The following is a 12,480-nucleotide window of genomic DNA, read 5'->3' on the forward strand; positions in this document are numbered from 1 at the left end:
AATGCATATTTTACTAATTTACATCGTGATACGCTGTTAAAAATCGTTCTTTCAATGTACAGTAGGTTCATCCTCCTTGCTATTGATACTTAACGTCAATCTTGAGTTACTCTGCTCAGCAACTTTAGGTAAATCGTTCAATAGCATATCGCGCACAGAAGAAAAAAAACATTTATCAGAATAACACGGGCAAATACCATCCCGCTCATAATAATGGCAATGTAAATATTGAGTATGTTATACATAAAATCTCGAAAACCGCGATCACGGATATCGGATACTTTGATGCATTGGATATTTTTCTACTTTTGTTCAGCGTAACCTGACACATGAACGATTTTCAATTGAAATAACATATTAATAGCTATAGCATGTAAAACCAACGTATCTCCATTAAAATCGTCCTAAACAAGAGCTTTCTGCTCCTACCTACGTGCGGGAACAACAGCCGTCGCCTCGCTTTTAAACAATTCAACTTGTGCTGCAGTTATTACAGGGTCGTAGAATTAAAGAATATTTAACCTCAAGTAACAGTAGTAATTGCTTTGAAACCAAAAAGTAGGTATCACCCCGTAACTACTCAATAAAACAGTGTAAAGGTCTCATATACACTATTCCTCATAGCACTGCTGCAGCATGACCATCGTTCCTCTGTTTCGAGCGTTCTCCGCCAGGTGGTACCTCCCTTGGCTGGAATCGCGAATATCCGCGGCCTCATGCAGGTCGAATGGAGCCCGGAGAAGTTGCTTACGCGGCGCGCTGATTCCGACTCACCATGTTTCTCGGCAGCTTTAAATAAAATTTGGTTGGACCTTGAATAACGATTAGCTAAACTGTGTTAAGTTAAAAGGTTTAATCTTCAACAGAACTGGATTTCATCTGAAAAATTGTCAGTGCCTCTGCAGTTTTGGCAATTTCGTCCGAGCTATGGTGTCGCAGTCAAGCACCTAGGGATTCCTGCTGGATTTTCGTATTTTTCCGCGCTCATCTATTTTACCGTGATATGTGGTGATTTTTTTTCCAGTATGAGCGATTTATTTAGAGTCATGGACATGCCGAGAAACATGGTGAGTCGGAGTCAAGGTGATCAGCGCGCCGCGTAAGCAACTTCTCCGGGCTCCATTCGACCTGCATGAGGCCGCGGATATATGACAACGAATCTGGTGTTATCATCGAGTTGAATCACCATCGACTTGTACGCATACTAGAAAAAAGATTCTCCTTTTTTGGATGACCTCGAAATCCAAAATGTGCGCTCAGGAGGCTCATTGTCAAAACTCCGATTGTCATTCTCTTTAGACATAAAATAGCACCAGATCTTTGAATCGACAGCGATATCAACCAGCCGCATGTCGGTATCTAGGCTCCGGGATATCTAAATTACGATGTAAAATAATGTTGTTCCGTTAGGAAAGAATGTTTTCACTGACGGTCATGACAGGGGAAACACTTCCTTGGTTCTTTCGCTGTTCCTCCGTGGAAACTGACCTTGGAATGGATTATAAAAATAATCTTCTAGTGAACTGCGCAAATGATATCGAGCCTCTTATGAAAAGAGAAAGTAGCTGACTGGAAAAATATTGGGCTAACAATGGACTGCCCGTAGAGAGTAGAGTAGAAAGGGGCATAAGCCGTCAATTGAAAACATTACGAGGAAACCATCATTGTAGCGGCCCTAGGAGTATAGCTCGTGTCATCAGTCGTCACGTATCATCGAAGTTCACGAAGTGAAGGATAAGGTAGTTAGAGGTTATCAAGGGATGACTTAGCTCTATTAGATCGGATCTGATACAAAAAGTGTCTGGTGTGTTTGGATCAGAAGGGGAGCGAAACATTACGAGAGGACAAATCACCCAGCTTGCGAGTTGAAGGTCCCAGCGCTGCATTCGCGGAAGAAAGCAGTTGAAGGAGCGTTCCCCGGTAGATTCTAATGACTCTTGGTAAACTTTCATGAGAGACTTCTTGTCGATGAGCAGAAATTCGAAGATTTTGATAATCATTTGCATGAGCCGTCATGAAAAAACGTTAAATCGGGCAAAAAAATCTTGTGCGGGAAAAATTTTTACGACCATAAATGCGGAAAAACGCAAAATGCGGAAACACTAAATACGGATAATTTTTATATTGTCCTAATGGGGAATGAATCGGGACCGCAAAAAATAAACGCTAAATGCGGAAAAACGTTAAATGCGAAGACGTTAAATCCGGATCCGACTGTAATAGGGAAATCAGCATGATCTTACTTAACCCACAAGCAGTTTACTCACTTACAAACATAGCAGACAAGTTGATGCAGTTGAAATGAGAAAAGTAGTAGTAGTTGAAATGTACTCACCCACTTGCTTCAGGAGGAAACCGGACAACAACTTTGCCCATTTCTGCTCCGGGCAAGTCAACAAACTTGCCCTCCTCCTTGCTGACCTGCTGAGCTGCCCCACGCCTGCACGCCCCCCTCCCCTTCTCCTCGCTAGCCCCCTCCTCTCTCGGGGGCATTTTGGCCGAGGTGGGCAAGGCATTAACAACAGCTTCAACTGATTCCAAAGAGGACACGTAATTAAACCACCGCAAAACATTGGTGGGGGCAGTTCCTCTCTGAAGGAGTGTTCTCCACAACTTGCTCACTGGAAAATGAAGAAATTCCATTGTAGCAGAACCAAAAGACAAGAAGGATACACTCATGACACCACTAAGGAAAAACAATTTGTCCTGACTGCGATCAAACAATTTTTCCTCCACGGAATTTTTGGATTGTAAATGCGAGACACTGTAAAGGCGCACACACCACTGGCTGTTCCTTGAGTACACTCATGATGATAGACATAGAAATAAGAGATATAGACTACAAAATGAATTATGAGAGCCAATTTATAAGCATTTGTATTTCACAACCGATGTACACAATGGACTTCACATAGAGAGCAGGGTTGAAAGTTATAAGGTGCGCACACCAGTGAAAAGCATTCTCAGAAAACCATCATAGTAGTGGCCCTTTGAGAATAACTTGTGTCATTAGTAGAAGTCCGTGAATTTCTCGAGATACGATATCGCGCAATAATGCGAAATAAAGCGAAATCGGTACATAAAAACTAAATTTTGCGTTATTTGCAATTTTAGGTGAATTATTTTATTTATTTTATTTTAAAGAAATATAACCACATACAGCATATGCCATTTTATAGTGGCCAGGTAACAATACATAAATTAGAGGACGAAGACTCAATATAACATGTAGAAAACAATAATTACATTTACAAAAACAAAAGGACAACAAGAAACTGCAGTGACAGACTACTTCGGTGACAGATAGGATAGGGAAAGGCTTTTGAAGGATTTCAATGGAAGTGCAAAGGGGTCGATGTGTGGAGGGAGTGAGTTTAACACAGAAGTAATGCGGTAGAAAAACGAACGTTTAGTGAGTGAAAGTCTAGGAATGGGCATGTGGATTAGGGGATGAGAACGGGAAGGGCGGGGTGGAACTTTAAAATTGATAAAAGAGAGCAATGCTGGGCAGTCGATGGTGGAATTGAGAATCTTATAAATAAGTTTTAAATCAGCTGTGAGCCTATGGGTAGTGAGATTAGGGATGAAGAGGGAGGAGAGAATAGCATTAGTGGACATGTTGCGTAAATGCGGTATTCTATTTTTTACTATATTGGCAAAGAAATTGCTGACACAGTCCAGGGATGAGAGGTTGGTTTGTGAAGAGATAGACCAAATGGGACAAGAGTAGGTAAGAATTGGAAGAATGATAGATGAAAAAAAAGTTCGAAGTGCCTGGGGGTAATTAGCGAAAAAATCACATCTAATGAGTCATAATCTATTGTTTAACGCTGCCGACGTTAATTTGCTCTATCTCATTACGATTCCAAGGTCAATTGACTCGTTAAGTCTCACGCATTACTCATTCGCGTAATATCGCACACTGCAGTGATTTCTCCGCCAGAATTCTCCGTTAAATTTATAACAGCCCCTCTCTTTGATTCCCATGTACAATCCTGAAATATTTATAATGAGGCGCTTTCTCACCTGAATAATTAGATACAGTGAGTCCTCGTTCTACGTCACCCCGTTTAACGTCATTTCGCAATAACGTCACGAAAATTTTGAGACCGTCATTCGTTTATCGCACCTTCGCTTCGCGATAACGTCAAGGCTTTTAAATTTCGTGCGAGAAAAAAACGCGAAGCGGTGGGCGTTGCAGGTTGTTCGTTTTGTGGGCGGTAATACAGTCAGTCTAAACGAAGTGTAAAATGGTGTGTTTATTTTTAATTGCGATTACGGTTTTAGCAAATTTTCTGCTAAATGAATTCTTAGGTAGGTGCGCAAGGTTTTACTTGACATAATGGTTTTCGGGAACCTAAAAAGTGATTTTAAGGAATTTTTCCGTGTAGAACTCTGAGTTTTTGTCGTCACTGTTTTTGCCGTGTTCACAATAATTTTGGTTCCTGTAACTGGGACGATGTTTCAGCAATGATGATACCCAGGCGACCACCATAGCGAAGCCGAAAAGCAAATGCGAGAAGATACAAAAATGAAGAAGGATTTACGTCAGTGCTGTTATTGTCGTCGATGAAGACAGGAACTCGTATTTATGCCATAGCTTGGCATTCCCATCGTAAAAAATGCCCCAGATATGATATGCTAAAATTTTTTTGCATAGGAATTGTGAGGTCTAGGAGCCGATATTCACTTTTTACATTGTTTCTTATGGGATATTATGTTTCGATTATCGTCATTTCCTTTATCGTCACATTTTTCAGGAACGGTAAGTGACGTTAAACGAGGACTCACTGTATTATGAATTAAAAATGTGCGGAAAGAAATTTAACGTGGCCGCGGAAGAGCGGAAATACAAACTCACGCACCTGGTACGCATCAATGCCGAGCCATAATTCCGGTGACTCACTGGGATGCATTAGACAGCGTTATTGGATAACTTGTTGCAGGAAAACCTTGAGTTTGGGTCTAATGTAACAAATCTCTTGACTGAAACACGGCCGCTGGCTGGGAACAGGCCGCCGTTCACAGCACGGCCCACAGCGTGGCAGAGAGTCGTCTCGTCTGAAAGCGGCCTGAATTTCAGGGCATCGTGACGTGAACGGCGGGCGGCGAAAAGTCATTTTGTCAGAAAGCGGCCGCAATGTAGCACTGACTGTACTTCACGCCTTAGACGGCGCACCGCCGGGCCGGATTGAAATGGGTGCCGTGGTGACCACGGCGGCCGTCAAATGCCCGATTCGATTCATTTAAAGACATCCATAGACTCGTATGGTTATTTGAAAGCATGAAGCGCTAGCAGTTGGGGGAAGGGAAGGAAGGAACAGAAAGGATAGGAGGAGATGGTGTTCTCCTTATTAGCAGACAGAACGTCGAATATTCGGCTCTCCACTGAGCTTCAATGCAAAAGAAATCACTTCGACATTGGGCAAATATAATATCTAATTCTTCAGGTGAGAAAGAGTCTCATTCTATATGTTGCAGGATTGATTAATGGGAAATGATTTTTCAAGTTTCTTTGAATCCGATTATGCTTTGCTGTGTGTTCTTCTTTCACTGCCTTTCCTGACCGATTGGGAACAGCTGCAAGCAAAACTACAGTGCAACCTCAATGAAACGAGACCCCACGGTGCTCAAATAAACACTCACTATAGCGAATTGTTGCTATACCGGAGGTGGAGCAAATAATAGCCATTAGCCTATTGCAAACAGCTATACAGGAACAGGAGTGGTGCGGCAACAGAGAAATTTTTATCTGATAAACGTAGGCTAAAATTCAGACAAAAGGCGATATTTTTTTTCATCACTAAATTTCCTTACTTAAATAAGAACTAACTACTCAAACAATTTATAAGTGTCATACCGAATAAAAATCTTGCACAGCATTGCTTTGTCAATCATAATGCCATTGCACCACTGATGAAGCCATTGCAAGAAACTTGAAAAATTATTTCCCATTTATTGATCCTGAAACATCTAGAATGAGACGCTTTCTCACCTGAAGAATTAGATATTAGATTTGGCCAATATCGAAATGATTTTTTTTGCATTGAAGCTCAGTGGAGAGCCGAATATCCGACGATCTGTCCGCTAATAAGTTACAATAGTCCGCCAAAAATGTTGACTCCTGCTTTTAATTAGTTGGTGAGGTCATTAGAGTTCCTGTTCATAAACTCATTGAATAAAATATTAATTGGACTTAAGCACAGATTTGACTTTCACACAAATTCTAAATTGGGCAGTATAGTTTAAATCAGGCTTGAATGAAGAGGGCAACTGAAAATATTTCCAGTGTGCAATTATCTGTCATTATTTTACACCAAAAAGACAGTGGCAGCTAGCTGATATTTGAAGGGGATTACCACCAACTTACGTGATCACCACACTCACCATAAAGAGTACCCCAAACACCAAAGTCGGCAATGGTGAGCTTTCCCCCAACCAAAAAAGTCACAGGTCCCAAGGCCTTGTCCAAGTACAAAACAGCTTCACTGAAATCACTGGGACATGCCAAATTGACTTGGCTGAATGCAAGCCAGTGATCAACCTGTGAAAACAATGAAATATCAAGCTAGAGTAGCCATACATCATAGCTATTCCATCTCATTTATGCTGGGAAGAGAGAGTAAGCTAGAAAGAGAACTGACCCAACACCAGCAATGACTGGCCGTACCCATACCAGTTACTATTTCAAACCTGCAGCATAGCACTTTGAAACTCACATTAATTGCAGGGGAAATAATTCTCATGATTACGGAATTTAATCAAAGAAGAATTGCATGGAATGCTACACTATCCAGGGTCTATTATTCTCTCACTAACGTTTATTAAGTCTCACTTGACAATTGCCAGAGTTGGCATATCCAAGAGGATATTCCCACTACAACAGTTACGGCGAATTTGAAATACCGTATAAGCACGTATAAGAAGCGCACCCCTATTTTGAGCATTGGAGCTAAAGAAAAATACCTTTTTGGCATTTTTTATCCTATCACCCAGTGTTACTTGTGCCTGGACTTTCGACAGTCATAAAAATTTCCATTTTGAATACAAGCTAATAATTCACGCGGCATTTTCCAGCTAAATTTACATGATGGCGCTCAGAGATATGCAGGGATTCACTTGTAGTCTTAACCTCATGATGCTTACTAGGAATGGTTGGATCGGATACCTCATATCCAAATATCCACGAATAATACCCTTCACCTTAATGTACTTTGGATCCAAATTCGTCGAAGAAATTGAATCTGAATCCGAAATTTTCAATCAATGCTTTCGTGAATGCCATGTCCCATAAGAGGGAGTAGAAAGAGTTCCGATCCTCTCTTCGCATACGCCGTTGCACTACGATGCTGGTCCTACTCACATTTTTTTTAAAAAGCTCTCACAGGAGTATTGCAATAGAATTTCAGCCGTGGAAAATTTTACGGCAAAACATGACAGGCAAATAGCATTAACCTTTCCGAGAGATTGAACAACAATGGGGGAATCTCAGTGCTGTAGGATAATAACTACATCTTAGATTTACGGAACCACACTCGGCCCTCCGTCAGTCCCTGCCTCTGCCGTTTTTTTCCTTTCCAAGATCCCACAAACCATAAATCACTAGCCTCAAAGGAAAATATAAAGTCACACGGGAACAATGGAAAAGTGTTTCATCCCTACCCCATCTCACAAATTGACCTTATTCGGTCTACCAGCTTCAATTCTCCCACTTTTTGGAGGCCAAATGCTAGGTGAGTCAACTACTGACCCCGAAGACATCTCATTAGTTTCCAGCAATTGTATGACATGCACGAGGTTCAAAAAAGAAAGAGATCTAACGTGATGCATATCTGACAGAATTTAAGTTTTTTAAGCTCTAATTGATTGACACAAAGATTTACAGTTACAACAAGGCTATTAATATTCAAAATAGTCCAAACAGCACAACTTCGGAAGAAACAAGCGTAGCATGAGCGCATTCAAACAAGACAAGACGGACTGGAAACTTCAGGCAACTCAAACTGCGTATATCACATTGCTGCGCCTTCGCCCCTTCGCTTTGAAGGCAACGATGTCACATGCAAGATCGGACGTGTTCTTCCCTTTCTCCTTTGCCCTCAGCCTCGTTACGTGAAAGAGGGAGGGAGCGCACTCCTTCCCCTTTACCTCTCCTTCAGCGCTCTTCACTCATAAGCATTTCCTATTTCTTCTATATGCCATACAGTCAAACAATGTACACACTCCTTTGAATTTTTTAAACAGTAGGTTTTGACACCAATATAATTTTCACTCACAATAACCCTTATAATAGCGTGTGAAGATGATTTTTGAAAAATTAGTCCCTTAGCGTAATGAAAATTACTCGGCAAGACAGATGTTGGCTACTAACCAGGTATTTTCCCTCAAAACTGCACTTTTCTCAACGTTTGATAAGCGAATCCTATATCAGGGTTCCCACTCTAACTAAATTATAAAATGCATGGTTTTTTCCAGGTTTTCACGGTCTAAATATCATCAAATTCATGGTCTGTTGATATGCCATTTTAGGTAGAAATATTGACGAAGTAACAATCACCACCCGCACGTCAACTAAAAATTTATCAACCGTGACAGGCGCCGTGAATGCAAATATAGCAATGAAAGTGCTCAAGACGTCACCTATCGATATCGAAATTTAGGTGAAGCTTAAGGTTGTGAGAGGCAAAATGGAGGGAGCAGTGAGATAGGGAAGTAAAGAAGTGTCTGATTTTTTGCCAGGGTTAATGAACACTTTGTTTGCTGGTCTTCCAATCACAGGCTCAATATCAATGTGTCCTCATGGCACAAGGACCAATAATTGCACTCTGAATATACGTGTGGAGTTAAATGTTTCTCTATGTGGCTCGGCCTTGAAACATGATTGAAATATCTTTTATTCTTATTATCTGTCAATTGTAGTTCTTTTTCTATAAGTTTGACAGATTTTTTAAGGTTTTATGATGAAATTCACGGCTTATTCACCGTTTTAAGGTTTTCACAGTTGAGTGGGAACTCTGTATATGCAGTATAAATGCCACGGTATTTATACTGCATATACAGAGCCCTTCCCCTATTATATCCCTTTTTAATTCAGAGGTATGTACTTACCCTTCAAATAGGTACATATTCAACCAGTTTTGGCCTAATTGCAAACATCTAGTAAATCCATATACTATTTGCTAAAATGTTTCCATTTTATACTGTTTGGAAATTAAAAATAGATTGCCTGCTAAATTTAAAGAATGATAGGGGTTTACAGGAACTTTGACACTCAAATACAACTCCCCTTTTGGGGGAAGCCCTGAAACATAAGTGCTGTAGCCCGCCATTTTACAACCATCATTACAATAAATCATAGAAGCACTATCGATCATGGGAGCAACTTCAGGTTTAATTTTCCTGAAAGAGGGAGTATAGTGCAAGTTATATTAAAAAACTTAGTCACCTAATTGGTGTCCCTTTTTTGTTATTAGAAGTTGAAAAAGTGGCATTTTTCAACAAAAGACATTAGCGGAATGATGATTTTCATAAGATTTATCAACAAATAAATCCAAAATTGCCCAAAACCTCACTCAATTTTAAAGTTGGTGGTCTTTACCATGCTTAGAGAGAGTTTTATCGCTTTCATTTGATAAATGTGATTTTTACATGTATTTGAAAATGTCACTTTTTTGTCGAAATTTGTCAAAAGTGCAATTTTTATAGAAAAAAAAGTTTTCAAGTGAAAATCGTTTTGATAACATTTTTGAAAACTATAGCAGCATGTTTATAGCCTCTAAAATTTTTACTACCTTCACTCGTTTGGTTTAGGTTTTACAGGGGCACAAATATGGTAGTTTTGAATAATTTGACCGGTGCGCAGAATTTTTGTGTGTGCCTCATTGACTTCAAACACTCATATCTTGGAAAATACTTGCAATGGGTCTTTAATATTTTGGATTTTTCTTAACTAAGGTTGAAACTAACGACAGGGAAAAAATTATCAAAATCTGAGGTGGTGGGCGTGGGACCCTGGTTGAGTTGACATGGAATGACCCTTTTAACAACACTGAATTCACTGGTAACTTGCTTTTCAACATTCTGCTTTAGAACAATTGTGCAGAATTAAATTCCTGATTAGACAAAGGACTATTTCTGTACTCAAGCAACATAAATGCTAAGTCTTTTTTACTTGTAAAAGCCCTTATCAACAACTGTTTACAAATTGATACAGCTTTCTCAGCCCTACCATTACTCTTAGGGTAGGTCTCTTCCTCTGGAATAGGGGGCAGTTGACAATCCTTTCAATAAGCAGCCACTCAACTGTATACAACCCATCGGTAATAATGGGCTGCTGAAAATTACGCTGTTGGTAAATTTTGCTTTTACTTCTCCCGGCAAGAGAATTATAGATTCTTATGGGCATTTGACCAGCCCACATAGCAACGAACCTCTCAGAGACGTCTCACCATGGTCTCGAATGTCTCGAATATCGCAAATGTCTCAGAGATGTCTCAGAGATGTAATCGTGAGCCGTTCAGGAATTTAAAAAAAAAAACTTATTTAAACGCCATCAATGCCTTACATATATATTTTTCGGTGCAATTGCGCAGTTTTGATTATTAAAATCACGACATTTAATATGGGTTTCTTATTTTCAAAAGGTCATCCATCACAAAATTCATCGCTAAAAATGATCGAGATAAGTAGGTCACAACTGTATAATTTGAATTTAGTTATTTTTTGCCTACATTTTTAAGCATACCAGAGTACAAACTCTTATGAGACATCTCAGAGACTTATCTGAGACGTCTCATGAGACATCTCATAGACCATTTTTTTGGACATAGTGACATCTCAGAGAAGTCTCAGAGATGTCTCTGAAGCTCTCAGAATGTCTCTGAGACGTAACATGCGATATTCGAGACGTCTCAGAGACGTATCCGAGACGTATTTCTGCTGTGTGGGAGTAAATGTTTTAATGCCTTTTTTTTTGTTTGAACCTTTGCTTGTATATAACCCAATGTAGGGCTGATTCGACTTCAACTAGATGGACTGTAATACCACAAAATTTAATTGAATTCTGAAATACAAATCAATCATGTTGTAAGTCACAAGTAGTCACTACTGACTTACACATTAATTGGTAAAGAATTATTTTCAGAATAAAATCTCAGATAACAGAAATGCCCTGCTAAACGTGTTATTGACATAATTATAGAATTTCAAAACATTATTAAACTTACAGGCTGACCTTACCTTTTATTGTGAGACAACTGCTAAGGATCTTTATGATGCAAGTCTTGTATAATGCCCGAAGAATTACTTTTCAAAAATTGGTTAAGAAGGACAAAACAGTTTGCAAAGGATGTAAATCTAGTGTTTTAAATAATAAGCTACCCATCGCCCTTAAGTAATTCTCCAATCATTCCAAGACATTATGGGCACGCACTGTACATGACTTCCATCATAAGATCCTGAGGAGTGTTCAATTCCTTCATGACACATACGCTAACACCTAAGGCGTTCTAACTTGTGCTCATCAGAGCCCAAATGAGCATTTTTAAGGGATTTGAACGTCTTATTGTTTTACTCTACTTTCGGCCTAATAAGTGACAAATATACATCTTCAGAATTTTCATGGTATTCTTTCACAGGGAATTTACCTTGCAGGGTTTTCAGGGAATATTCTGTAATATACATTAAGTGCATATAGTAGCTAAACATGAAATGGACCAACTAAATGTTAAAATTACGTTAACAATACCCATATTTCTCAGGGTAAGTAGGAAAATCAACGTTACCCATAAATGTAAATTTGGATAGCATACCTCAACTTTCTTGAATACATCTTGCCCGTAGAGCTCGAGCGATGGAGCAAGAGAGGCAAAGTATCTGCTGATAGAAGGGCTAGAATCAAAATTTATGCCCATTTCTACAACTAAAGAGGTAGTCTTTCCCCATTCCACCTGGTGAGGTACAACTTTTCTAACGTGCTCAGCAGTAATAAGTCCCCCTGAAATAGTGGGCGTAAGCATGTAAGTGTTTTATCAATGATTTTTACCACAATGGCTGGGCTGCTGCCCTAAATAAATTTACCCAGTTACCATGAAATGTTAGTCATGTTTTAAATCATAGGTTTTAATGAAGTACAGATAGTACTAATGTATCATTTCATACAGTGTTATGAAGTTTACTTCATCTATTGTCATAAGCCATTATGGAAAATGAGATACCAAGATCAAGTCGCACAACATTAGGTATAAAAGACTCGAAACTTAAAATGGAATGGTTTATTTTAATGCTTCCACCACACAGATACATACCTAAGGGAAGACTTTTACTGTTAACCACCAATTTCATGGACATAATGGTACTTTATCCACCACACCGAACGTCTACACTGGTCTACACGTGCATCACCTTAAGCTGTAAGCGGATGAAGCGGATCGAACACGTTTACTCAGCACAGCACAGCGCCATTTGCGCTTGTAACATTCG

The 12,480-nt window shown here is 39.5% G+C and overlaps 1 protein-coding gene across 2 annotated transcripts in view; it reads right to left on the minus strand.

Moving 5' to 3' along the window:
* Positions 1-12,437, minus strand: part of LOC124166770 (bifunctional glutamate/proline--tRNA ligase) — a 136,770-nt gene extending 124,333 nt beyond the window's left edge. Inside the window, exons 1-4 of one of the 2 annotated variants that reach the window (XM_046544449.1) lie at positions 12,306-12,437; positions 11,811-11,995; positions 6,388-6,544; positions 2,336-2,621 (exon numbers count right to left, since the gene is read on the minus strand). In XM_046544449.1, the coding sequence (XP_046400405.1) occupies positions 2,336-2,621; positions 6,388-6,544; positions 11,811-11,995; positions 12,306-12,348 (671 nt within the window). In that variant the 5' untranslated portion in view covers positions 12,349-12,437. The remainder of the gene's footprint in view (positions 1-2,335; positions 2,622-6,387; positions 6,545-11,810; positions 11,996-12,305) is intronic. The other variant, XM_046544450.1, reaches the window with a different exon arrangement.
* Positions 12,438-12,480: the final 43 nt, after the last annotated feature.

Source organism: Ischnura elegans, chromosome 10 (assembly GCF_921293095.1).
Source record: "Ischnura elegans chromosome 10, ioIscEleg1.1, whole genome shotgun sequence".
Lineage (NCBI taxonomy): Eukaryota > Metazoa > Arthropoda > Insecta > Odonata > Coenagrionidae > Ischnura > Ischnura elegans.